The following is a 26,089-nucleotide window of genomic DNA, read 5'->3' as shown; positions in this document are numbered from 1 at the left end:
TTTTTCACCACCTGAACAGAACTATTATTCTGTGTCTTGTTGTTGTTGTTGTCAGAGTTGTTTCTCAATAGACGCAGGGTTCTCTGATGAACTGGTGAAGACCGGATCTTCAGCTTTTGTCAGTTCGGTATAGATTCTGGCATTGGAGGCAAGGCCAGAGGGAAACTGCAGATAAGAAATAGAAAGATGAGGAGGAAAAAACGGAACACTTTTCATGCCTTTGCCAAAGAAGACAGCACACTAGACCTTTTACACACTTTGTTCTTTTGACGTATTTACTTCACGTCGGGGGCAATAGTGCAATCTCTCACCACACGGTTTAGGTCAGAGCCAGGGTTTTGTTTTGTTTTTTTTCCACCGCGATTTCTGCAGTTGATTTGTTTGGTATGATATCCGGAAGACTTGTCAGCGAGATGTGAGAGACGCTTTGATACGCGCGTCCTCTGCCTTCCACTAACTTTGGTGGGTGGGTGGGTGGGTGGGTGAGTGGGGGGTGGATGGGTAGTGGGTGGGTGGGTGGGGGGGGAGCAGGGTGGGGTGGGCAAGTGAGGATCCAGCACGAGAGGAAAAAAAGGAGAAGGGGGAGCCAGTCGATGTTGACATCCTTACAGTGGCTGCCTCATCGCGAGACGCCCCCGAGGAATCAAACAGATCCTCGCGCATAAACCACACAAACGAGACCCTCGGAGTTCACTAAAACCACCGCGGAGAGCGGCGCTTTTGTAGCGCTGACACAGGAGGAGACGGCGAGGTTGCTGTTTGTTTTCTAAACTGGTAGATCACTCCTCTCCGTTGCTGTTGTGACGGAGACGCCGCTGCCGCCTCTCTTCTCGTCCGTGAGCTTCAAGAGAGAGACAAATAAAAACCGGAGGACACAGAAGAAGTTGACTAAGATGAACTTATCTCAACGTCTCCTCTCCTATTTTTCCATGGCTCATTCTTCGTCTCTTCTATTTTATTTATAATTTTTTTTTATTTCTTCTTCACATTTCACACCCTCTCGCACACCCACACAGACACGCACGCACGCACGCACACACGAACAGACGCACACACACACACACGCACTCAAACACACTCATTCCCCTTGCATCCATCTCTCCCTCCCACACACAGACGCAAATACACACACACATTTGCACACATACACACACACACACACACACACACTTGATCAGCATCAAATACAGGGTGTGCTAAAGTAAATTTAATTATGTCCGTCTGATATGGAGCTTCAAATGAAAGTGAGAGAGCGCCGTGTGAAGAGACGTCTGCGCAGACAAGAGCAGACCCACGATATTCCTCCTGTAGACTAATCTCCTTTTATTAAAGCCATCCGCCAAGGAGCGGGAGAGTGAGAGAGAGAGCTAGAGAGCGAGAGAGAGAGAGAGGGAGAACGAGAGGGGGGTGGGAGAGAGAGAAGGCTGGAAGGGTGGGAGGAGAGGTGTGTGGGTGGGGAGTGGGGGAGGGGGGATTTTGATGAGATCGCAGCTACTGTACTTAGTTTTTTTCTCTTTTTTTTTTTCTCTTTCCTTTGTCTCCCACTGTACAATGCAAATTAGTGCCGCGCCCGTTGGTACAACCCCTGCTCACTATTGCAAACATGCCACCTTGCTTTCACACAAAGTTATGGGCTTTGAAAACCCAATCCTTATTGTTGTCAGCAACATCCGACGACAGGGCAGAGAGGCATATTTCTCTCTCTCTCTCTCTCTCTCTCTCTCTCTCTCTCTCTCTCTCTCTCTCTCTCTCTCTCTCTCTCTCTCTCTCTCTCTCTGTCTCTCTCTCTGTGTGTGTGTGTGTGTGTGTGTGTGTGTGTGTGTGTGTGTGTGTGTGTGTGTGTGTGTGTGTGTGTGTGTGTGTGTGTGTGTGTGTGTGTGTGTGTGTGTGTGTGTGTGTGTGTGTGTGTGTGTGTGCCGTTGGTGGGAGAGGCAGAGTGAGGTCTGTGCTGCCCCGCTCTGGCTTCTCCGGTCTGGCCACTCGAGTAGGGGCAGGTGGCCATCAGGTGGCCAATACAGAAACTGCTTCTTTAGAAACACACCTACACACACTCACACACAAATTCTACAACAAGCTCAACATCCTATATGCTCCTATACAGTATGTTATTAAAAAACGGATGTTCCTGTGCTATATCACTGCCCCACATATTTTATTTTTTTTAAATGTAGAGGAAAATGTATTTTTGACGACCAATGTCGCTTCAATTGAAAGAGGAGTCTGTGGGGTATGTGTCTATGTGTGTTTGTGTGTATGTGTGTGTGTGTGTGTGTGTGTGTGTGTGTATTGTCATCATAAGTGAACATGATTAAAGACATTCTTGTGCCATCTTGTGTGTTTATCTGCATGTTTACTTGCAGTCTGTTGACAAAGCTAATCAAATGATGTCCCCATTTCACCATTTGTTGGTGTTGTTAAGAATGGAACCCCTCACAAATTAACAACACCATGAAGACATAATCCTTATCGTCTATGTTTGGCATGTATGTATGTACTGTATGTACGTACAGCTGAGATTTCTGAAGCTCTTCGTTTCTCCGCGTTGCTTTATTTCAGCCAAAGGTCGGTTTATTTAAAAATTGACAAGCAAAATCACTTGGTCAGAATCCAATTTTAAAAGGTTCAACCACTCACATCACATAATCGCAGAGCCCCAGCTGTGTTCCAAGGGTAGCTTTGCCTGCATGCCATACTTCAACTGCTTTGTGCAACTTGCTTTGTCCACAGACGTTGAGAAAGAAGGGCCTAAATGGCTGTGACAGCCCAGACCCCGATGCGGACGACTCTGTCGGCCACAGCCCCGAGTCCGAAGACAAGTACAGAAAAATAAACGAGGATATAGACCTGATGATCAACAGACAGAGATTGTGTGTAAGTACATCTACAGATATCTCCATACCTTCCTCTCACCTTTTTTTCTCCCTTTTTTTCCTTTTTGTCTTTGTCTCGTTTTGTGTTTGTGTTTCCGGTTCCTGTCTCCTTTCCGTCGTGGTGCTGGTCACCTGTGTTCCCTGCTTTCCTACGTTCCTACCTTCCATACCTCCTCCTCCTCCTCCTCCTCCTCCTCCTCCCCACCACATCCATTTCCCGGAACCTGTGTCTCTGCTGGGTGCCGGGGGTGTTGGGTGGTGACCTGGCAGGCGCTAAACAAGAAGGAGAACAAAGGCGGGGAGAGCCCGGAGCTCGAGACCGTGCTCACGCTCACGCCGCGAACCGAGGAGAAATACAAACAGATAAACGAGGAGTTTGATCAAATGATTAAGACCCATAAGATACCCGTAAGTACCGGAGTTTGGGCGCTGTGCCGCCGTCTCCTGAAGGCTAACAGGATGCGGAGTGTGAACGATAACCTACTCAGCTTAACCCTGCTAACCGCCATTGTTTACCCGCTAGGGAAATAGTTTACTGGAATGTCATTGGGCATAACAAACGATAGCTAAAAACATAAAGCAGCAGTCCCCTTCTAACAAAAACAACTGTTCCTTTTATTTTGCCCCGATATGTGACAAGCAACAATCATCACATTTGACAGGGATTTATCAACAGCTACTTTTTGGGGTTTCTTTCTTTTGCTCAATTTGATTGTGTGCTTTCCACCAAAGAGACATTTTAACCTCATTGGCATCCCAGCCTCAACCCCCTTACCCATAATGCCTTGCTTGGCTCTCAAGGGAGGTGTGGTCTGCATGTGCTTTTGCTTTTTCTGCACCCACACACAGAGCTCAATCACCCGCAACAACACAAGGACAGCTGCTGTGGTGATGAAATGGCAGCAGACACACACACACACACACACACACACACACACACACACACACACACACACACACACACACACACACACACACACACACACACACACACACAACCACCCACCCACACACGCACGCACGCACGCAAAACCCATTTTTTTCTGCACATTACACAACGAGGGGAAAAATCATTATCTCGCCTCAACCTACATCAGTGAAATAATGAGGCTAATGAAGACTACGTCTAATTGTACCGTCTCAAACTCAAGTCGTCTGTAGCGGATTGGCTAGGAGCAGGTTCCTAGCTGCTGGCGTCCACAGCATATACAGTCGTTTTAAACAGGAGAACATAACAGAACAGGCCCGGGGGCGCCGCCACCACATAAACGAATGCATCTCTGAATCAAACGTCGACGGGGCTCACGTTGCCTCTCTCCCCCCCACCGAAGCGCCACATTGGACCGGTTAGCCTCCCAGCCGCACCGGGGTGAAACCAGATAATTCTGCAGGCGATCCCCTCGGAGAACAGAACAGTGGTGTCTGAGAGGGGCTGTGGCGTGACGGGGGGCCCTGTGGTTTGAGGCGACGGGGTGGGGCCGGGGGGGTAGAGGAGCCGAGGTGGTCTTGACAAAGGGGGGTGCGTGGGGGGTAAGGATGAGGTTGGGATACGGGGGGCTCGCTGAGGGGGATGGAATTTAAACAGCGGTGGGGGGGGGGGGGGGGGGGGGGGGTTTGGGGCGGCCTCAACACACAACAAGTGGCAGTTCAGCGTGTGGTCCGGGTAGCTGCCAAGCCCTGGGCAGGACCCTTGGGGCGCAGGGCGGGGGGAGGGGGAAAGGGGGGGACTGACGAGGAGCCGGGACTGAAAACAGGAAGGATGGCACCAGTGAAATTACAGCTATGGGGTGTTCCATTGAGACCCCAATGCGCACGCCCCGCACTGCTCCCTAGACCGCAGAGCGTGAAAGGAACTGCAAAGAAACTAAAACAGAATGAGCGATAAATACTGTTTTTTTGCTTGAGATTTGAAGAACAAACTAACCTGCCTAGCTTAGCCCATTGCGGCGCAAGCAGCCACTGGAACCCTCTATTGAAGACAAAAGAGAAGCCACCTTTGCATTATAAAATATGATCCCCCAGTAAGAGCAATGGCAGCGAATTAAGAAAGAAAACCAGGCAGGAATGATACCTCCCATCCTATTGGTGCAGACCGATATTCCCACTGATGAGCGAGCTCCATTGGCCCTGGGACACATGGCAACCATTTAGTTCTCTATTTTCTACTTCCTTAAGCTAACAGGCAGGATCTCCCACTTCCAGGGCACTCCTGAGGTTAAGCCCCTCTGCCAAGTGACACAATAAACATGACAAACTAGACGCCAGGGGCAACAGAGGCCTCCGTGCTCCTGGCTAAATCCGCCGCTGATGAGGGTATTGACTGATGGCTAGCTTGGCGATACGTAGCCATGCTAAATGCAGTACCCACCCCCCCCCCCTCTCCCCTTCCTTGTAACAAAGCCGCTTGTACAGCTGCCGGACTGACTGAACTGTTGACGTGCAAACAGCAGGACGCCACTGGCCTTTCTCCCAGATAACCATGGCTTTCTTATTTCTGTAATGTTATAAACCAAGTAGGTCCCTTTATTTCTGGATTACATATAACCCCTCGCATTTAAAAAATACATAAATAAGCGGAAGGAAGTTTGCTTTCCTGGGTCAACCTTTGGGGTGCCATTAAAACGAGAATTGTATTAGAATGTCAAGGCATCCACTTGGAATGGAAGACACCTTTTAGTAATGAGGATTCAAAGTGAGTGCCCACGCTTATCTTCTTTTGGAGTAATGTTCATGCCTCAGGTTCTCACGGGATGATACGATTTAGAGTGTCCCTAGTCCGTTGTAACGCAGTTCTTCAACGGTTGCACCCTCGTCCTCTTTGTCTTTGTTCTCTAAAGTGGTCCTCCCCACCATTTATCTCAGTGGGAACTTATGTGTTTGTGTTCAGCCCTTTGTCTCTCTGTTCTTGGTGTTCCCTCAGTCTCATATCCCGCTGGGTCTTTTGGGCCGTGGTGCATCTATTCCCTTTGGCTCTTGCCTTCTGTTTGGTGTCGTTTTGTTTCAGTTGTGGCCGTGTTTCATTCTCTTACTAAAGTGTCTGAATTAAACACAAGGCTCTCTCTCCCTCTCTATTACCATCTCTCTCTCTCCCTCTCTCGCTCTCTCTTTTTCTCTCTGTCTCTCCCTCTCTCTTTCTCTCCCTCTCTCTCTATCTCCCTCTCTCTCTCCATCTCTTGTCTATTCAGCAGGGCGTGCCCCAGTCCAACTACGAGATGCCTGTGTCCATCCCCGTCAGCAACCAGAACAGTCTCATCTACAGCCATCCCGGCGGTTCCCTAGGCAACCACAACCTCTTGCCACTGGCGCACCACGGCCTCCAGAGAAACAGCATGTCCCCCGGTGTCACACACAGACCCCCCAGTGCAGGTAACGCAGATTGGGGTCTCACGTGCACGCCTCTCCGCTCATCACATACGATCTGACACTTGAATCTCTGTTCTTTTGTGGATTTCTTTTGAGTCGTCCAAAATAAAACAACAGCTGCCCAAAATCCCATATTCCGTTATTTCCTGTTTTAATGACATCAACGAACGTACATGAGATTTAAAAAGGAATCACCCGTCCAGCGGTCGGATAGGTTCCGTGTAGGCCTCTATACATAGTGTGTCTGCCCCTATGAATAGGCCTGGAATAGCCAATGACATAAGCAAAAGAGCCCCATCGGTTTGTTATTGTTGTCCAGGGGCGTTATTCGGTCGCTCCAGTCTCTAGGCTTCTGCCCGCACCCTTACCCTGTCATTACAACTGGATGCGGCCCGCGCCAGCACAAACTAAATGGGAGTTTTTGGCGTTGGCAATGTCCACACCAAACCGCACATTTTCTCCCCGGGCCCTCCCACTCTTCTCCTGCTCTTATGGCTTTGAGAAAAAAATAATGTGGCGTTTTTCTTGGACGGCACGTCCACGTATTCACCGGCCAGTGTCCGGTCCCTTAGAACACTGCGCTTTTTAAGGGAGAACAAACAATGTGCTTTTTTTGTGTGTTTTATGCCCAGTGCAATTATATCATGTGTGCAAAGACACACGTACTCACTTACACGGACATGTCCGGGCAAATGTGCACTCACACACACACACACACATACAAAGACACACACACACTCTCTCATACACAGACAGGAAGAGACACTCACACACACACAGACACACACTCACTCCTATAAAAACATGTTCAGCGAGCGGCCGGCTAGAATGAGAGGGGCCGTACTGAATGTAATTTGGGTGTAAAAGAGGTAGCTTCACCCTCTAATGGTTCTCTCTCCCTTTCTCTCTCTGCCTTTTCTTCCCTCTCCTTCATCTTTCAGGTGGCCTCATGGGTGCTGACCTCACTACTGGCGCAGGCACCAGTGCTGGTAAGAAGGCCTTCTGCTTTTCACACACAGCCGTGTACTATCACACATGAGCGCACAGGCGTGCACGCGCACACTTACACACACACACCACATACACACACCCACACCTGCAGTGGCATACACACACACACACACACACACACACACACATACACACACGGATATACACACCTGGAGAGGCATATGCACACAGACTCACAGACACACACGCAGACACAAATACACACACATACACAGTGCCTACTCACCCACCCTGGACCATAAAATGCATGACTAATAGTAACCCTAACCCACATGGAGATTCTGCCCGTGATGTGTTGATGTTAGCGGTCTTGGAAATCTTCTGGGACTGTTTGCACAGCGCCGGTGCTGTGACACATCCTGCCTGGTCACAGCCATTAAACAGTAGGACAAGTAGGGGGGTGGGGGGGGGAATAAATGAAATCACATTACAGAGAGGATAAACTGACAACAAGTCTTCCGCGCTTGGCGGAAGACACACCGTGTGATCCCTGACTTTCATTCTTGCTCTCTAATTCCATTTGCTTTGCTTTCGCCCGTCACCCACTCACACACACACACACACACACAAACACACGCGCACACATACACACACACACACACACACACACACACACACATGCACAAACACACGCTCAACGAAACATGCAGAAAACACCCACGCGCGTTTTCTTTCTAAACACGGCTTATTAATGGGACCCGGCCCCCCCCCACCCACCCTCGCCCTGTTTGTTTCCACTACCTCCCGGGTGCTGAAAGTAAAACGAAAGTGACAGCCCCCCACCCCCCCACCGCCCCCTTGAGGTAGGTTGTTATGCTACATAAACTCTTTATGCCGGCTATAACGGCTCTCACATGTCCCGCGGCGGCGAATCAAATCCGGTGTTTTGTGATGGCTCACCATGCGCCGTGACGCCACGAAGCGCCGACGTTTTCAAACGACATGTGCGCCCGATCACGAGTGCGCTCGTGCGAATCCGAAGAACGCCCGTCACCAGAGGACGCGCTTTTGTTTTTGCGGCACGACTTTTCCCCCCCCTCCCCCTGTTGGAGGGGTTAAATGTGGCTGCCCTAGAGTAGTGTGTAGAGCATGGAGGGGGGGGGGGAGAAAGAAAGAGCTGCCCAGCTGTGCCACACTGACCCCTCTCGGACCCTCCCCCACCCCCCCCCCCCCCCCCTAAGGGTTCCCCCTCTGGGGGTCACAGCCGGGGTTCCTCTGTCTGGCCTGTCTGGCCTCCACACACACACACACACACACACACACACACACACAGACGTTCGCCCGCATGCACGCACACACTTAGACACACACAGGGGGCCATTTGTTGTGGCCGTGTGTCCGTGGCGTGCTGCGGAGCACACGTTCAAACATGGCCTTTGTGTGCGGGGCCGCGGTGGCAGAGGAACAGAGGTGCTTCTGTGAGGAAACTCGCATCGCTCATCAGGGCCTGGGGGGGGGGGGGGGGGGGGGGGGGGCGGGGGGGGGTAGCCGCCGTTAAAAAACACGCTGGGCAGAGCGAGTCATGTGGCCGCTAAAAGATTCCATTCAGTCGTCCCCCACCCCCCCCCCACCCCCATCTGGAAGGAGAAAGAGTGCACGCCTGTATGTGTCCGTGCAGGCGGGGAGCGGGGAAAGGGAGAGGCAGGGGAGGAGTGTGAAGACGTAGTTGCCCCACACAGCAGGGTCCACGTACGGCGGGGTTTGCGGCTGTGAAGTGGGTCAGCCGTTTTAATGGCGCGATTGTCGTAGTGACTAACGGTGAGGCGGCCCAGCGGCGGTCACGGCGAGAGACAGAGCGTTAAGATTCCCCTTCCCCCCCCCCCTTAGACCCCGATTTTCCGATAAGCCACGTACGTGTCGCTTTTTTCCGTGTTCATCTGTTAGTGCTCATGACCAACAGCCCCCTTCTTCTCCCCTCTTTCTCTCTTGTTTGTACATGCAAGCGAAATCCCCTGAGGAACATCATAAACATCATTGTTATCAGCCTCGAATGAGCGTTTTTGATTGACACACAAAGACAAATTCATCCCACCTGCAATCAGTCGCTCTATTGTGGAATCGTTGATGTGGCTCGCGCAAATGTGTGTGTTGGGAATCTGTTTGTGTTTGTGTAATCTCTTATCGCGTTTCACATCTCAGCGTGTGACATTGCTGCCTCCATTTCTTTAGATAGGATAGGGATGTTTGAGAGAGAGAGAGAGAGAGAGAGAGAGGGATAGTAGGAGGAGCAGAGGGCCTGTGTCAGGTGAGGTGGACACAGACCCCAGCTTGTTAAATTGTTTGTACCATTATGTAGCTGTCAGATATCCTCTGATGAGCGCTAGGTTCACCCAGGCAATTTACCAACAACTCCTGCCTCTCCTTATCCTTGTCGCACGCCAATTACTTTTGCGAAAGGTCAACACGGGAGGCACACATCACCTGGACATCTTTGGAGTCCCGCATCAGTCAATCGCATGCCACACGGTGTGAGTCTTTTTTTTCCGCTGCGAGAGACACCAGCATGCAGATCTAAGAAATCTTTTATTTCCTTTGAAAGATCCTCTACCTCTGACCTCAAAAGTCCCAATATTGCTACATCTCCTCTTGTGAAACACAGATGAACACACAACCTTGTGTGTGTGTCTGTGTTTGTGGGTGTATGTGTGTGGGTTTGGGTGTGGGGTGTTCATGTGTGTGTATGAGGTGTTAGTAAGTGTGTATGAGGTGTAAATGTGTGGCATGTGGAGTGTGTGTGTGTGATTGTGTGTGTGTGTGTGTGTGTGTGTGTGTGTGTGTGTGTGTGTGTGTGTGTGTGTGTGTGTGTGTGTGTGTGTGTGTGTGTGTGTGTGTGTGTGTGTGTGTGTGTGTGTGTGGGGGGTGTTAGTGAGTGTGTGTGTGTGTGTGTGTGTGTGTGTGTGTGTGTGTGTGTGTGTGTGTGTGTGTGTGTGTGTGTGTGTGTGTGTGTGTTTTGGACGGGATGTGTGTCAGTGCCTGCACCAACTGTACAGGCTGAGAGCAGGAGTGTGGCACCAAAATTCAACATTTGGCGAAACCGCACCGGAAGAGTGTGCATGCATGGGGAATAGAATGGAACGTGCCTGTTAGACCACAAGAGGACATTCGTTCAGTAACAGTTAAATCTACGTGAGATTAACCACACCGCACGTTGGTGCATTGGTGTGCATCTGTGTATGGCTGTGTGTGTGTGTGTGTGTGTGTTTGTGTGTATGTGTGTGCAAAGGACTGACAGACGTACAAAAGACAGACAGAACTATTATGGGGTGTTTGGTTGTATCCGGGGGAGCTTCTAGAGAAGGCCTACCACACTCGCTCCAGCATCTGCCCTTAAAAAGAGTTATTGGTCGTTTATCTGAATCTCAGATCAGAGACCCATCTGCATCGGTGAGATTTGTGATACAGTGGTATCACAAACCGTCTGTCTGGCCCGTGTTCATTTTTAGTACTTCCCTAAAACCGTTGGGCTGTTTGAAGTGGAATGAAGACAAAAATGGAAAAGAAAACAGTTGAATCGTGCATCTCTGGATCGGCTATTGTTTTCTGAAATATTTGCTAAAGATGAGAGACAAAAGAAGGAGAGAGAGTAGCAAAGGGTACCTGAAAGAAGAGGAGCGCAACGGAAGGAAACAGAGAGCAGATGAAAACGTATGGGTAGTGATAGCTCTATTATTTAAATGAGTTTGTGATCGGTCATTGTGAGGTTTTTTAGGGCCTCATCTAAGCAGGCCTTAATTATAGTGATAAAGAGGCTAATTGACTGGACTGGAAGCGACTCCGCAGGGGCTGCAGACGCACAAGCCTGTTCTACAGCGAAAGGCATATCACTCGTTCTCTCTATCGCCCTTTTTCAATAATCTGTGTAGAAACATTGAGCTGCTTCTTCTCGCCTAATTTGTTAAATGTATCAAGCTGCATTTGTGTGTGTACGTGTATCTGTGTGTGTGTGTGTGTGTGTGTGTGTGTGTGTGTGTGTGTGTGTGTGTGTGTGTGTGTGTGTGTGTGTGTGTGTGTGTGTGTGTGTGTGTGTGTGTGTGTGTGTGTGTGTATGTGTGTTTGCATGCGTGTGTGTATGTGTGTGTGTGTGTGTGTGTGTGTGTGTGTGTGTGTGTGTGTGTGTGTGTGTGTGTGTGTGTTTGCATGCGTGTGTGTGTGTGTGTGTGTGTGTGTGTGTGTGTGTGTGTGTGTGTGTGTGTGTGTGTGTGTGTGTGTGTGTGTGTGTGTGTGTGTGTGTGTGTGTGTGTGTGTGTGTGTGAAAATGCCAGTGCGATGTGTGCCTGTGTTTGTGATCTCATTCAGTTATCTCCACATGCACCCACTCTATCTCACAAAGGACCAGCCATGAGCTTGAGAGTGAGGGAAAACTGAAGAGGCAGCTGCCTCTTTTTGCTAATGCGAGAGTAGCGCTCACAGAGTGCTACTCTCGCTCATACAGAAACGAGTGCTCATACAAAACACACATGTGCATCCATATGCCGCGGCCTGTGCACAAGCAGTCATAATCCATACAGCGTCTCGTGAACCCTTTAGCGTCAGGGGAGGAAAATAACACCTATATGTAAGATATACAGCCATGCACAGGCAAAAGGATATAAGTACGGATGAAAGCCTCGTCTCCGATTCTAACACAAACTCAAAGTGTTTAACATTCGTCTTAAGAAACGAAGGCACACACCAATCGCACGAGCGCCCATAGACACACACACACACACCACCGGTAATACACGTAGTTTTCCTCCCTTTTTTTTCTTCTGTCACTCGCACTCATTTTCTCCCTCCACTCGTGGCCGTTCACTCTTCAGATTGTTCAAATTGAGCTTTCGAGACTTTTCATTTCCAAACAACACAAAACCTCGCTCTCAAATTAAACAAAGATCAGCGGGGGAAATTGCCCAGGAAGACATCTGCGACTCATTTTCCCCCGGAGTATATGATTAGGAAATTCATTTATGTCTAACGTATAATTCACGCTCGTCTTTCAAGTGGCGGCGTCCACACACTGCCCTATGTTCTACCCCCTTTTCGCAGGGAGAAGGTTGGGGTAGTAGTGAGTGTGTGTGCGCGCGTGCATGTGTGTGTGTGTGTTTGTGTGAGGGGTGGGGGGGTGGGGGGGGGGGGGTGGCGGGGTTTCAGCCATCTCAGTGTTTTTTAATGATGCAAGGAGGAGGATGCTGCCCCACTGGCTTTAGTCGTCTTTTATTTTTTTCATGGGTGCCATTCACTCCGCAGCCCCTCCAGAGCAACGGGGACTGCAGATCCGGTGGCAACCCCAAAAAAAGGGTCTTTGTCTGGAGGAACCACACATGTGTTTAGCTCTGATTGACAAATGATGGGTCCCATCCCTCCGCGGTTGGCCCGACCCATAATTAGATGTTTTTACAGGATTTGCTGGCTGTCGTAAGGGTATATCTAGCCCTAACCGACACTGACGAAGGTGGAGGGAGACATTCTTTCTCTCTCTCTCTCTCCCTCTCTCTCTCTCTCTCTCTCTCTCTCTCTCTCTCTCTCTCTCTCTGTCTCTCTCTCTCTCTCTCTCTCTCTCTCTCTCTCTCTCTCTCTCTCTCTCTCTCTCTCTCTCTCTCTCTCTCTCTCTCTCTCTCTCTCTCTCTCCTTCTCTCTCTCTCTCTTTCTCTCTCGCTCTCTCTCTCTCTCTCTCTCTCTCTCTCTCTCTCTCTCTCTCTCTCTCTCTCCTTCTCTCTCTCTCTCTCTCTCTCTGTCTCTGTCTCTAACTGTCTCTCTCTCGTACTCTCCTTCTCTCTCATTGAATATCGCTTTCATTCCTAAGCCCGAACAACAAGTGAGAGCGAGAGTTTGGGGCCTACTATTTGGTCTGTTTATAAGTATGAGCTCCGCCCGTCTCTATGTATGAACCCTGGCCACACAATGGACAGAGGCTAGCCATCACTGACAGCCAGCGTTCCCTCCCTGAACACAAATTACAGTAGAGCGGAGAGTGTAGTCGTGGTAAAGGTGCAAATTACTCCTTGTACTTGTGCATGTTTTGATTGCGTTTTTGTTTTCCCCGTTGAAATGGGTTTGATATGGGGAGAGGAAGAAAATATAACATCCGCGCTTTATTCAAATACATTGTGTCTTTCCTCCCCTCACCCTCTCTCTCTCTCCCTCTCTCTCTCTCTCTCTCTCTCTCTCTCTCTCTCTCTCTCTCTCTCTCTCTCTCTCTCTCTCTCCCTCTCTCTCTCTCTCCCTCTATCACCCTCATAGGAAACGGCTACGGAAACCACCGTAACTCGCCCGGTCTGCTGGTCTCTCCAGGTGGCATGAACAAAAACATGCAGGCCAAGTCTCCCCCGCCCATGAACCTGGGCATGAACAACCGCAAGCCGGACCTCCGCGTGCTCATCCCCCCCGGCGCCAAGAACAACATGCCGTCCATCGTGAGTCCGCCCCTGTGACCCCTCTCTCTCTCTCTCTCTCTCTCTCTCTCTCTCTCTCTCTCTCTCTCTCTCTCTCTCTCTCTCTCTCTCTCTCTCTCTCTCCCTCTCTCTCTCTCCCTCTCTCTCAGTCTCTCTCTCTCTCTCTCTCTCTCTCTCTCTCTCTCTCTCTCTCTCTCTCTCTCTCTCTCTTTCTCTCACTCCCACTCGCTCTCCCTCTTTCTCTCTCTCACTATCTCTCTCTCTCAGTCTCTCTCTCTCGCTCTCTCTTTCTCTCTACCTCCCTCTACCTCTTTCTACCTCTCTACCTCTCTCTCGCTCTCGCTCTCTCGCTCTCTCTCTCTCTCAGTCTCTCTCTCTCTGTCCAGCTACCTCCATAGAATAGTTTTTCCACAATGGTCTGCTTCTCCCATGTCTTCCCAGGCTTCCGCCTCCTTTAATTAAATGTGCATTTAATTAAAGGAGTAATCTTAGTAATCTGTTATTTTTTTTCGTATTGCCTTCGTAAGGGAACATCGTTCGTGCTACACATTGTTCAGAGCATACTCACAGCTGAGCTTCAGGTGGATGTTTGATGTGTTCATTCTGTTTAACCTGGGGTTTTCCATAAGAGGATGTTCTATAACGGCGCGAGTACAGTAGCGCTGTTCTCCTCGATCCCCCTCCACCGAATCCCACAGCAGCTCCATCTCTAGAGCCACGCTGCTTTGCCCCGCCTAGTGAATTATCGCTCACTAATTGAATTCATCACCCTCCCCTTTTAATGCCCTCAGTCTGAGGATGTTGATCTGCGATTGGTAAGTCAGACCCAATCTCATAACACCCGTGTTAGAATATTAGCCTGAACAGGTTTCAAATCCACCCCCAACCCCAGAAAAATATATAAAAGACTTGTGAAGCTGGTATTTCGCGAGCGTAACAGGGCTTAATGAAGCCCCTAGCACTGGTGATTGCCTTGAGTGTATCAAATTTAATTTAGATCCAGTGGTTGTTTTGGAATACACCAGTTACCGCCGAGAGGGACACTTTCCCCTCAGGAAGAGCTGCCCCTGAGTCACTTCAACCTTCAGTGTAGGGTTCTCGCTCGGCGCCGCAGGCTCACCTCCAAACGTGCTTTGTGAGGACCCATAGAGCCACCTAGTGGTAGATCGGCGCAAGTGCAACATGGCCTCCTTTCCACACAACACATTCTCTCCCAGACACACACACACACACACACATACACACACACACACACACACATACACACACACACAGGTCCCCGTGCTCACACACACACATACAAATATTTGACTCCTCCTCCATGCTCCTTCTCCCTGCGAGTGTCCTTTGTGCGTGAGTCTGGTGTGCGTCACACGGCTCACTGCCACAGCTTCAGCAGACTTTAGAAGGTACACATAAAACGCGACAAAAGATATACTTTCATATCGCATCAAACCTCCGTGTTTTTTTTTTCTCCCCTACTCCTGCCAAAGCGCTGCCTCTGCCACTATAAAGTGCCTCTTGCTTGCCGTCGCTACTGTGCGTTGCTGTGGAGACCGACAAGGTTACTATAGCGACGGCGGGGCCCTCAGAAGTGGTGGGAAATGGTAGGGTTGGCAAGGATCCGCCTCGCCCATGTCAAGCGATTAATTTCCTCAGGAGGTGGCATCAGCAAAATAAATTCTCCCTTAGCATCAGAGGAGAATAATACAAAAAAAGACAAAAAAAGAAAAACAAAACACAAAGATGAACGTTGAACTACATTAGCATGTTCCTTAGCAAACATCTTAAACACACTATCTCTCCCGTCAACTCACCTTTCTCTGTCTTTCTTTTGTGTTTTCTTCCGTTCCATAGAACCAGAGAATAAACAACTCCCAGTCTGCCCAGTCACTGGCCACACCAGTCGTATCCGTAGCAACACCCACCTTGCCGGGGCAAGGAATGGGAGGTTACCCATCTGCTATCTCTACTTCCTATGGTACTGGTAAGAAACAGTCATTTTTACTCTACGTGTAACAGTGTTTATAAGTACTATGGTGCTTCGTTGTTCGTACCTTTCTATGTTCCATCATTATTGTGGAATAAATCCCAACAGGACTGTACATTATCCTGCTTCTAAAACGACTACTGACTTAAGAGCTCAATAATTTCATACAAAACATAGCAACAAAAGTGTATTGTATTGATTTAAAAGTTAATGAAAAATACATCTGTTCGATTCAATGGTGGGCAATGACATCCATAACAAGAATGTGGTAATTGACCAATCAGAATTTAGTATTCAGCAAATCTGAGGATTAGTCTACATTCTTTATTTCCTATTTCACAATGTTATTTATGTTAAATAAAAAGATAACATAAATGGACATCGCCATTTGAGCTATTCAGATAGACAGGTTGCCTGGGAAACCTTGTCTTATTCAAGTGCACTCCAAAGCGTACACTAGAGGGTGCTAGTGCAACATGTTGATATAAAATGCCCTTTGATACATTGAATATTTTGCAACTGAGAAGCTTTTGTTTGAGTTTGTTTTTAACTTACCAACATTAACTTACATTCTCTCTCTCTCTCTCTCTCACTCCCCCTTTGTGTGTTTGTACAGAATATTCCCTGAATAGTGCAGATCTGTCCTCCCTGTCTGGCTTCAACAGTGGCAGCTCCCTTCACCTGGGCTCCATGAGCGGCTGGCAGCAGCAGCACATCCAGAACATGCAGCATTCAGCCAGCCTGGGCCAGCTAGGGTGAGTACTGTCCACCCCTGACTGCCAGACACCTCGTCTTGTCCTATGTGAAGCGCATCGTGCAATGGCAGCACACTACAATAAGGGTGCAAAACCTTCATTGATAAAGCTGTACCTTCAAGTTAAAGCTGTAAATCCCATTAACAGTTGATTAAAAGCGAGCCAATGGTCAAGTAATCATTTGAGTAATGGTGTTCATATTGACTAAGGTATTCATTTTATTATTTATCACCCACTACCCCTAACCCCAATCCTAAACCCTATGCTAAGGCTAAATAACTAATGTTAATTATTCAGTAATGTCCCCTTAATGTAAGGTGTTACCCCTTGTATGTTCTGCGCCTGCTGCTGACATCTTGTTGTAAACTAGTTGGCATTTGTCCGCGGTGCATTCACTATGCATGCCTAGAACAGCATGCCGGTTCATATAAGCCACAAACCGGTCTGCAAAATCCCAGTTTCTTCCTCTATAACCCTCTCCCCCATCCCCTTTTGTTGCCTCCCCCTTTATGTGTTTCCCTCCTGCAGAAACTGCGCTAGCTCCCACTTGTGTCAGGGCTCCAATCTGTCGCTGCCCTCCGCCCAGAGCCTGCACATCAAGTCCGAGCCCGTGTCCCCTCCGCGGGATCGCACCAGCAGCACGGGCGGCTACGGCGGCGGCATGCCGCCCCAGCAGCAGAACCTCCCCTCGTCCCGCCAGGACTCTGGCCGCTCCCCCGTGGACAGCCTGAGCAGCTGCAGCAGCTCCCACGAGGGCAGCGACCGGGACGACCACCGCAACGACTTCCACTCGCCCCTGGGGCTGGCGAGGCCCAACATGGACGAGCGCGAGAGCCCCTCCATCAAGCGCGTGCGCCTGTCGGAGGGCTGGGCCACATGATGGATACCCCCCCTGTCCCCACGTGGTCCCTGAAGAACCTCCCCCCCTCCTATCCCCAGACCTACCCCCTCACCACTGCCCCCCCGTCAGAGTCGACCCCGAAGCCCCAAAGAAACGCAGCAACCCAGACACTCCCAGAGACCCACCACCCACCCACCAGCCCCCCACCACCACCGTCTCTTACTTTTAGTCGTATTTCAGCGGTCAATCAAACACCCCTGGGACCCCCACTGCAGTGTCCCCCTCTCTCTTTCTCTCTCTCTCTCTCTCTCTCTCTCTCTCTCTCTCTCTCTCTCTCTCTCTCTCTCTCTCTCTCTCCCTCCTCTTTGTCTCATTGCCGCCGAAAGGGAAGACAAAAATAGTAGCCATTTTCCTGAAATATCGTAGTATTTTTTTTTATTTTATTCTTTTATTTGTTCTTTTATTTTTTATTTTTTGCTGAGTGTGTGTGTGCTTAACATATGATATAAACAAGCGGGGTGATATAATCAGGGTTAGGGAGGGAAAAGGGTTCGGATCAGGGCATCATTTTATCGGGGGGAACTATGCATACATCGTGTTGTGTGTTGAAAAAAAACGATTTCATATGCATATATATCTTTACACGTTTGTGTGTGTATGTGTACATATATGCATATCAACAAATAAACAAAAAAAAGCCAGGTACTCTGTTTTGTAAAAAAAAAAATACATACAATTTGCCTCAGCGATATACCAGTGACTAGACAAAAAAGGAAGAAAAAGAAAAAGATAAAAAAAATATGAGTGTGTGTGTGTGTGTGTGTGTGTGTGTGAGTGTTGGAGCAAAGAACACCTTAGCACTTGAGTTGGACAACCAGACAGTGTACAGTGTCAGTTTCATTGCTATATATATACATTCTCTGCCGTTCTCCCTTGCAAAAATGTGTGTTAACCTTAGATGATGTCATGTTGCAGGTTCAACGTATTTATGTAAATAGAGCATCAGGGGGCGGGGAGGAAAGGCCGGGGGTCAAAGGTTGCCAGACATTAACAAAATTTATTTACTCACTAAACGAAAAGCTATTATGCAACATTTGAAGGATTGTACAGGTAAACAGATTGGACCCAGTGGTAGACGCGTATGGAGCCAGTTTGAGGAGATACTGCTCGGTTTTAGAGAATCGAATGGCGCCAGGACCACCCTTTGATCTAAGAGCTACATTAAGTATAACCGGGGATACTCTGGGTCTTCTATTAACTATTCAGTATTAATAAACAAAACAAAACAAACAAAAAAAAAAGTTGAAAAAAATTGTACGATACACTTGCTTATATTTTCATATGGAAGGAATACAATGCAAAGCATTTTTGTGGCTTTTTGTAGTTTCTATAAGCCAGAATGTGTTTTTTGATAGCTTTGCTAATAGGAGACGGATAGTTCAACATGATGGGGGGAAATTAATGGGTTTTTAAACCCTAAGCCATGATAACAGACTGGATACAATGCTTTGCTGAACTGTTTTCTCTTTGTAGAGGTTTGTTTTTAAACGTGTATTTCTAATTATATATAATAACGGTAATATTAAGAATCTTTAAAAAAAAAATCTGTGAAATTAACATGCTTGTGTATAGCTTTCTAATATATAAATATATATAATAATGATTTTTTTTTTGTTTTTGTTTTGTTTTTGTTGTTTTCTTAGTGGAGTTTTGTATGTGCCAATGCACATAGCGTCTGGTTTGTTTTGAGTTTAGCTCTGGACACTGCTGTTCAGGTCTTTAATTAGTCTGACCTTGTCAAGCCAGCTGGAAACCATTGCCAGTGTTTTGTGGAGATGAGGAAAGACACATGTCCACGTGGAAATGAAAAAAAACCTTGAAGTGGAAAAATGTTTGGAGACTGGAGCTAAGGAGGAAACAAGTCACACCTTGACACACGGTTGTCATATTGACAAATATTATTATTATTATTGTTATTATTATTATCGATCCTCAGTCCCTCCTTACTGAAGCCCGCAAGTCGGGCCTTATGTTAATGATCGTTTATAACCTGGTGTTTATTTTGTTTTTGTATGTATTTTTCCAGCAACCATTTTGAGTTCAAGACTTCATAGACTCTAAAAACGTAACTTTGAGATCAGAAAACAAACCCCTGACAATGTAACACCTCCTTAGAATCCATCTTTCGAAACAGGGTTCCATGTCATTTTACCGAAAGTCACTGACATTTTAAAACTAAATACCGAAGGAAGAAAAAAACAATCATGCTGGTATGGGAGAAGCCCAGTGGTTTTATTTCAGACAAATAGCTGTTTTGATTTTGCTCTTTTTCAAACAACGAGACTAGCCACATAACTCTGCCTCCCGATCTGCTGTCACTTGAGTGTTATGGAATTTCTATGTGCATATTTCATGCAGGTTCACGATGTCGTTACTGTATACAGTCTGTGTAGTCAGAAACAGGGGCAGAGCCTCTCAGTGTTTCCTCTATCTCTCTCTATCTCTTTCTCTCTCTCTCTCTCTCTTTTTTAATTCAATACTAAAGTTTGAGAAAAAAAAATCATGATATTTCAGGCAGCATATGTGTGGAGAAACCAAAGCCAGTGGCATTTTCTGTGTTGTAAACTCAAGTTTTATTTTCACATTCATTTATGGTTATTTGCAAAGCATTGAAACAAAAAAATAATAAAAGAATTTGCTCAAATGTACAACGGTTTGGACATTCAGTTTCTTCTTGATGGTCACTTGATGAAATGTTTACATGTCCATGGTTCCCTTCTTGTTTTCATCGCCCACGTTATTTGAAAGACGTATTGGATTGTGCACATTTATTAATCAGACTTCACACTGCCATGCATGTAATGATGATGAAATCAACATGCCAAATTAATGTGATTTTTAAAGGATAACAGATATCACTGGCCACAGTGCGTCAAACGTATGTTCTTAAAGGGAAATCTTTCTTGTGTCCTCCTTTGTCAATAACTTCGTCCCTAGTGACCCTTTATCAAAGCATAAACACATGTAGCAACTTTCAATAACTTTAGAATGGTCCACCTACATGACATTTAGTGAAGTCAGTGCAAGAGGGAGGACTGCACATTCATATCCATGCGATATTAAACCACTGCATGGACTCCAAAATCAGTTACCATAGCACCCATTGTGTTGATAGGTGTTACAAAGGGAATATGATAATGGACTTCCTAATCAATATGTTTACATCTTGGATTGTTAGAGATTGAGTATTACCATAGCAGGGGCTGGAGACATACACCTTTATATAAGTGGTATAAGTTGGATTTCATTGTCACCACATTAGGCTTATTACATACTACCCTATCCCTAACTCTTAAGGAACTTTTCTCTTTATGCGTAAACATATATAATTAATCACAAGTATCCTCTGCCCAAGGGCAAACGTTGTTTTTGCTTTGCAAACATTTCAGTAAAGTTCTGGTTTCTGTTAGCCTGATATGACTGATTTCATTGTGTTTGACCTTCAGTGTACACTTCGAAGCAACGTGGAAAAGCAGATAGAAAAATGGAAAGAAAAATTAAGGAAAGATCTGCTCTTTACATGTACATGATTTAATATGAATAATAAATTGTGTGTAAAAACCAAATGTACAATATATGGTAACCTTTGATACCATGACATGAAAAATAGCTGAGATTTAGAGAGTATGAAATTCAAAGCATTGAAATAACAACAACATTTGTATCACGGTTCCTTCCACCTTTAATAAATCCCAAAATGACAATGCATCATAAGAATACATAATGCAGACATTTGACATTTAAATGCAAAGCTTATCTCAGAGTACAGGGGAATTGGGAGGTCATACATAGCAAGCGACAGATGTGATTCAAGTTAAATGACAATCAAGTATAATACAAAATGGAAACAATTCCTAATGGACCGTAATTGCATGGGTGTTTGTTTTTTATTCCATGCTATTTCAGGTCAGAAATTTCCTTTCGGTAACAGACGCCAGGGTAATTAGCCTGTAGACTGCAATTAATAATCCACACACTTAAGGCAAGTACTTTAAAAAACTCGTACATTTGACTATTCCATATTACACGTAGTGTGATATTGAAAGTAGGCCTGCATGTTTTTTATAGTCTCATCCCATAGGGTTTGTTTAGATATAGTCGATTTGGTTCCCCAATTTATAGGGAGTCAATCATTCGATTTTGGGGGGTTATTTTAAAATTGTACTGTATTGTTTATTATTATTTGTATTCAATTTTGATTCATATTTTCATGTATTTTGTACGTGATAGTATTTTATTATTTATCCATTATTCATTCAACGATGTAATTAATCGCTGAAACCATTTTTGAGAGATGTTCGTTTAGACAGAAATCTCTTTCAGATTTTCGATAATACGCAGGTCTACTTTATCAAGAGAGAATACATTTAAAATATGGTTTTGTTTTCCCTATAAACCACGTTGCATTTTATTCAAACACATTTCGGCCTTGAGCCTGAGTGACTTGTGGGACCACTATAACTGTTTCAATATCCGTGTTATTCTTAAATTATTGTTAAATTAAACAGTAAAATAGGCCTAAATGTGTAGCAAGTAGCCTAAGCTATTTGGACAAAATGTTGCATGATCGTTAAAAATAACGTCCACAAGTTTCCAACAGCCTCGACACGTCCTCCTATATGAAGGCAGATAGGTACCCCTCTGCGGTATTAACACATTAGGCCTAATTAGGCGAATTTGTAGATGTATTTATCCATTGTAAAGCTGCGTTGAAATAAACGCATAGGCCTATACCCGGTCGTGCGTTTCGCTCAGCCTCAATGTAAACGAGGACTAATGAAGAAGAAGCTGATTGAACTCTCGCTTGATTGCCTATAGCCGAAATAGGTTGCTTTTAAAGTCACGTCACACTGACGATCAACCAGGCTGAAGATCACATGCTGACGGTCAAATAAACGATGGATTAAGAACGGATAAATGAAAAGGGGAACACGGTTCAGGGCTTTTCATAGATTATATCTCTAAAACCAAGGCAAAAACTATTTACAGAAAAATAGGGGAAACCTAAGCTATTCGAAAGGCAACGTGGTTCAAAACGAGGCAGCAGGCCTACCTGATACATTAAGTCCTCATCGACGCATAGGCCAAAATAAGTGAACCTAAAATCATAGGGTGTTTTGGAGAAATAAAAGCAGAAAAATAATATTTAAACGTTATTCAAACATTTTATTTAGACAACGACGTGATGGAGGTAGGCCCATATCATTCATATAAACTTGAACTTCGTTGGCCTCGCTGGCCGTGTCCATTAGGTTCATTCTATCAAATGGCCACTAGATGGAAGCATTTGTACACCTAAGTCGTTGATGGACTGCAGCTGCCTGAAATCTACTTAGGTCGCTGCCCCGCCCACCTCGGCGCTACACGCACTCTAATTGGTCTGCTACGATGGGCCTACAGGACACTTTCTGCACGCCCACATTCATGGTCAATGTCAAAGTACCACCCTGCATCAAATTTTAATGAAAAAATCTAGATAAATCAAGAGATGTGTGTATTTAATTATGTGTGCATTTATCTAACACTGCTGATATTGTTTGTTAGAAGCTTAGGGTTTGGGCTATGGCATATAATTATGATAATTAAGTAGTACCTAGGAGTAGGCCTTGTAGGCCTACTTGTAGTATTAGGCCTAGCAGTGGACTATATGGCGTAGCAACTGAAGCAATACTTTTGATGCCTATCATGTAACGTCAACATTTGGAAAGCTTTGAGCGCCCTTTTAAACAAAGCCTCACTAAGGTTTGACGGTTACTGCTGTAATTAACAGGCTGTAGGCCTAGATATTTTCAAATAACATGGAATAGACTACAAATTATCCAAACCATGTCTGGGAGCATTCTGTTTATTAGAGTTAAAACTATTGAATTGACACCGATTAAATGCACTTTTTTGAAATGCATTGATGTTCGGAGAAATCGTATAATAATGATAGAATAACATAATTGATTGTTAGAAAAGCACCTAAATTATACGAAAAATACAATCCTTAAAGAGTGAATAATTTAAAATTAATATATGTTCACTCCTCGTATATAACATAACGGGTAGGATTGCCTTTACCATGGGATGTCACTATAGTTTCAGACTTGAAATATAGATTTTACAATCGATCCCCAGGCGAGTCCCTGATCATGAAACAACACTCCCATCCACGTGAAGCGATGTCAAGAGTTATCCGCTTGCCTCTCAATACAGTGACAGGCCGCTGCCGACGTGTGTCACTCGTCTGCAACATTCAAATGCGCGGACGTTGGAATCAAACGATGTTCAACCATTGACTCCTCGTCGCACTCTTTGAATCGTTTTGCAAAAATCTGAACTGATAATGACCAAGACACGAGTGTGTAGTATGTCTTTGCAATCTGCAGCAATGTTCCTTAGAAAAAACACCTTTACGCATTAGAGCCATCCGACCACTTGTGTTGGGTGAGCAGTTCATGAGCAGGGTTCACATGATGAGCAGGAGGAGGAGGAGGACATCCTCTACATAGCACCCGGATTGGTCTGGACGCTACCGTAAGTTTGCTTCCGCACATGCATCTTTCATTTTACTTTCATTTTCACTCGCCAACAAAAATGATAATCGCAAAATCCATGACTTAAAACGTGCCTGTTTGAATGAAGGGTAAGTTAATGTTATTTTTTAAGTTTTTGACGTTAAAATTGTTAGATTAGGTGCTGTAGATGCCCATTTAGAAACAGTCAGACAATTGCAGTTATGCCTGTAGAAATCCAGGTTAGACTTGCTGTTTGGATAAGACCGAAACGGATCGCCTCTCTGCGCACATGCCTGCGTGCGTGTCCGCTGTGCACGTGCCCAACTAGGTTACCAATTAGACACTGAGCGCAACTGTTAATCAGGGGCTGCGTTCCATTTCTAACGAATTGGCCTAAATACTTTACTCCTTTAATTGCCGTCAAAATGTCGCGTGATTAATTCAAAGTGATCAAATTTGGGCTCGCCAATAAAACAAAAGAATATGCATCAGTGCTAACAAACCATTCGCTCTATTGTTTGCCCACCAGACCTCTTTGTTCATGCATGCAGAAGCCTATAACGTATTCAGCAGCAGTCTAAGCCATATATGTAGATGTTTGGAATATTTAGGCCTATAATATTTACCTTTTGGCTTTTGTGAAATGCATACTCCGAAATTGAAAATGAATGTAAATGTGAAATTTAAAATCGCATACATAGGCCTATATGTCACTGAGACCGTAAACCTAGGTTGGATGATATAAATCACCATAGCGGCGCAAATATGACTAGGATACATACATATACAATGAATATGCATCAATATTTAAAAATAACGCACACACCAGAGCCAACAGCGTCGTAGCATTGGGAATGGCGGTTCGCCTCGTCTCATTACGCATGGGCGATTTTCCGCTCCGAAGCTCCCGTACCCTCTTTTCATGTCGCCGTTCTTCTCCTTCTTCTTCTTCTTTTTCTTCTTCTTCTACTTCTTCTTCTTGTTCTCGTTCTTCTGCTTGTTCTTCATCTTTTCAACGTTCGAGTCTGGAGCATCTTTTTTTGTCGTTGAATCATGCAAGCCTTTGCTGTCTTTCTAAACGACTATCAAATACCCACGCGCTGCCGAGGGGGGAATTAATCCGACTGGGCCACGCGGACTATATCAACCAGATTTGCATATTTTGATGAGCTAATTGCCTTGATGTATTTAAATATGGCCGCACGTAGCCGCTCTGCTTGTCTACGTCACTGAACGTGCCCCCGTTGTTAGAATACAACGTGAATCCGGTCGTGCTTAATGGACACGCCTGTAATTAGCCGATCCGGTAATTGTAAGAGGAACTCACGTACTGTTTACGTACGTTCCTCTTAAAACTCATGGTTCTATAAGATAATATTAAAAATATATAATATAATATGATAGGACTTATGACGTCACAAACTCATCTTACATACGAGAAGGGTAACTTTTCTTTATGAGCACTGCACGTGCGTGCGCGCGCGTGAGTGTGCGTACGTGCGTGTGTGTGTGTGTGTGTGTGTGTGTGTGTGTGTGTGTGTGTGTGTGTGTGTGTGTGTGTGTGTGTGTGTGTGTGTGTGTGAACCATCCCTCTCTTTAGAGAGGAATGAGAGAGACAGAGACAGAGAGATGGAGAAAGAGGGAAGGAAATAGAGAGAGAGAGAGAGAGAGAGAGAGAGAGAGAGAGAGAGAGAGAGAGAGAGAGAGAGAGAGAGAGAGAGAGAGAGAGAGAGAGAGAGAGAGAGAGAGAGAGAGAGAGAGAGAGAGAGAGAGAGAGTTTTAGTTTTTGGAACAGGGTGATCATACAAAACGAAAGCACACTGTACATGTGAAAGCTTGTTTAATAGGCTTTATGTGCATCTGTAATCCATTGTTAGAAGTGTATTATTCTGTAAACGATAAAGACGTCCCGGTTGGTCACGGCGCGCTAAAGCAGGACACACCTGGAGCCCAGGTCTGAAACCCAGCCGCGGCATGCACCTCGTAACCTGGTCAGGGGAAGGCAGAGGGACCGAGCCAAGTCCCGAACAATGCCTCCTCAGTTCACGGCCCAACAAAAGAGCGGAGGGAACTTGTTTGAATTGCAGAGCACGTCCTCTCTTACACATAGAAGGATGGACTTTACATCCTCCTCCTCCTCCACCCCCACCCCCCCTCCCCACACACACACACACACATACACACACACCCTCCTCGTCCATCATCGCCACTGGGTGAGAGAGAGAAAAAAAGAAAGGGAGAGAAAAAACTATTCCAGACTCGGGGAGCTAAACGGTGCACTTTCTTTTTTTGGTGCTGTAGTAGTAGACGTTATGGGAAAGTTCTCTC

At 46.1% G+C, this 26,089-nt stretch overlaps 1 protein-coding gene across 7 annotated transcripts in view; it reads left to right on the top strand.

Annotated features, from left to right (window-relative positions):
* Positions 1-17,277, top strand: part of mef2cb (myocyte enhancer factor 2cb) — a 70,883-nt gene extending 53,606 nt beyond the window's left edge. For 2 of the 7 annotated variants that reach the window (XM_056591821.1, XM_056591820.1), the window contains exons 4-10: positions 2,728-2,871; positions 6,056-6,236; positions 7,175-7,222; positions 13,464-13,636; positions 15,473-15,602; positions 16,222-16,360; positions 16,889-17,277. In XM_056591821.1, coding sequence (XP_056447796.1) covers positions 2,728-2,871; positions 6,056-6,236; positions 7,175-7,222; positions 13,464-13,636; positions 15,473-15,602; positions 16,222-16,360; positions 16,889-17,240 — 1,167 coding nt within the window. In that variant the 3' untranslated portion in view covers positions 17,241-17,277. Of the gene's footprint in view, positions 1-2,727; positions 2,872-3,140; positions 3,279-6,055; positions 6,237-7,174; positions 7,223-13,463; positions 13,637-15,472; positions 15,603-16,221; positions 16,361-16,888 lie in introns of all 7 variants that reach the window. The other 5 variants (XM_056591826.1, XM_056591825.1, XM_056591823.1 and 2 more) reach the window with 5 other exon arrangements.
* The last annotated feature ends 8,812 nt before the right edge of the window (positions 17,278-26,089 follow it).

The sequence above is a fragment of the Gadus chalcogrammus genome, chromosome 6 (assembly GCF_026213295.1).
Source record: "Gadus chalcogrammus isolate NIFS_2021 chromosome 6, NIFS_Gcha_1.0, whole genome shotgun sequence".
Taxonomy (NCBI): domain Eukaryota; kingdom Metazoa; phylum Chordata; class Actinopteri; order Gadiformes; family Gadidae; genus Gadus; species Gadus chalcogrammus.
This window is presented reverse-complemented; position numbering and strand designations above follow the sequence as displayed.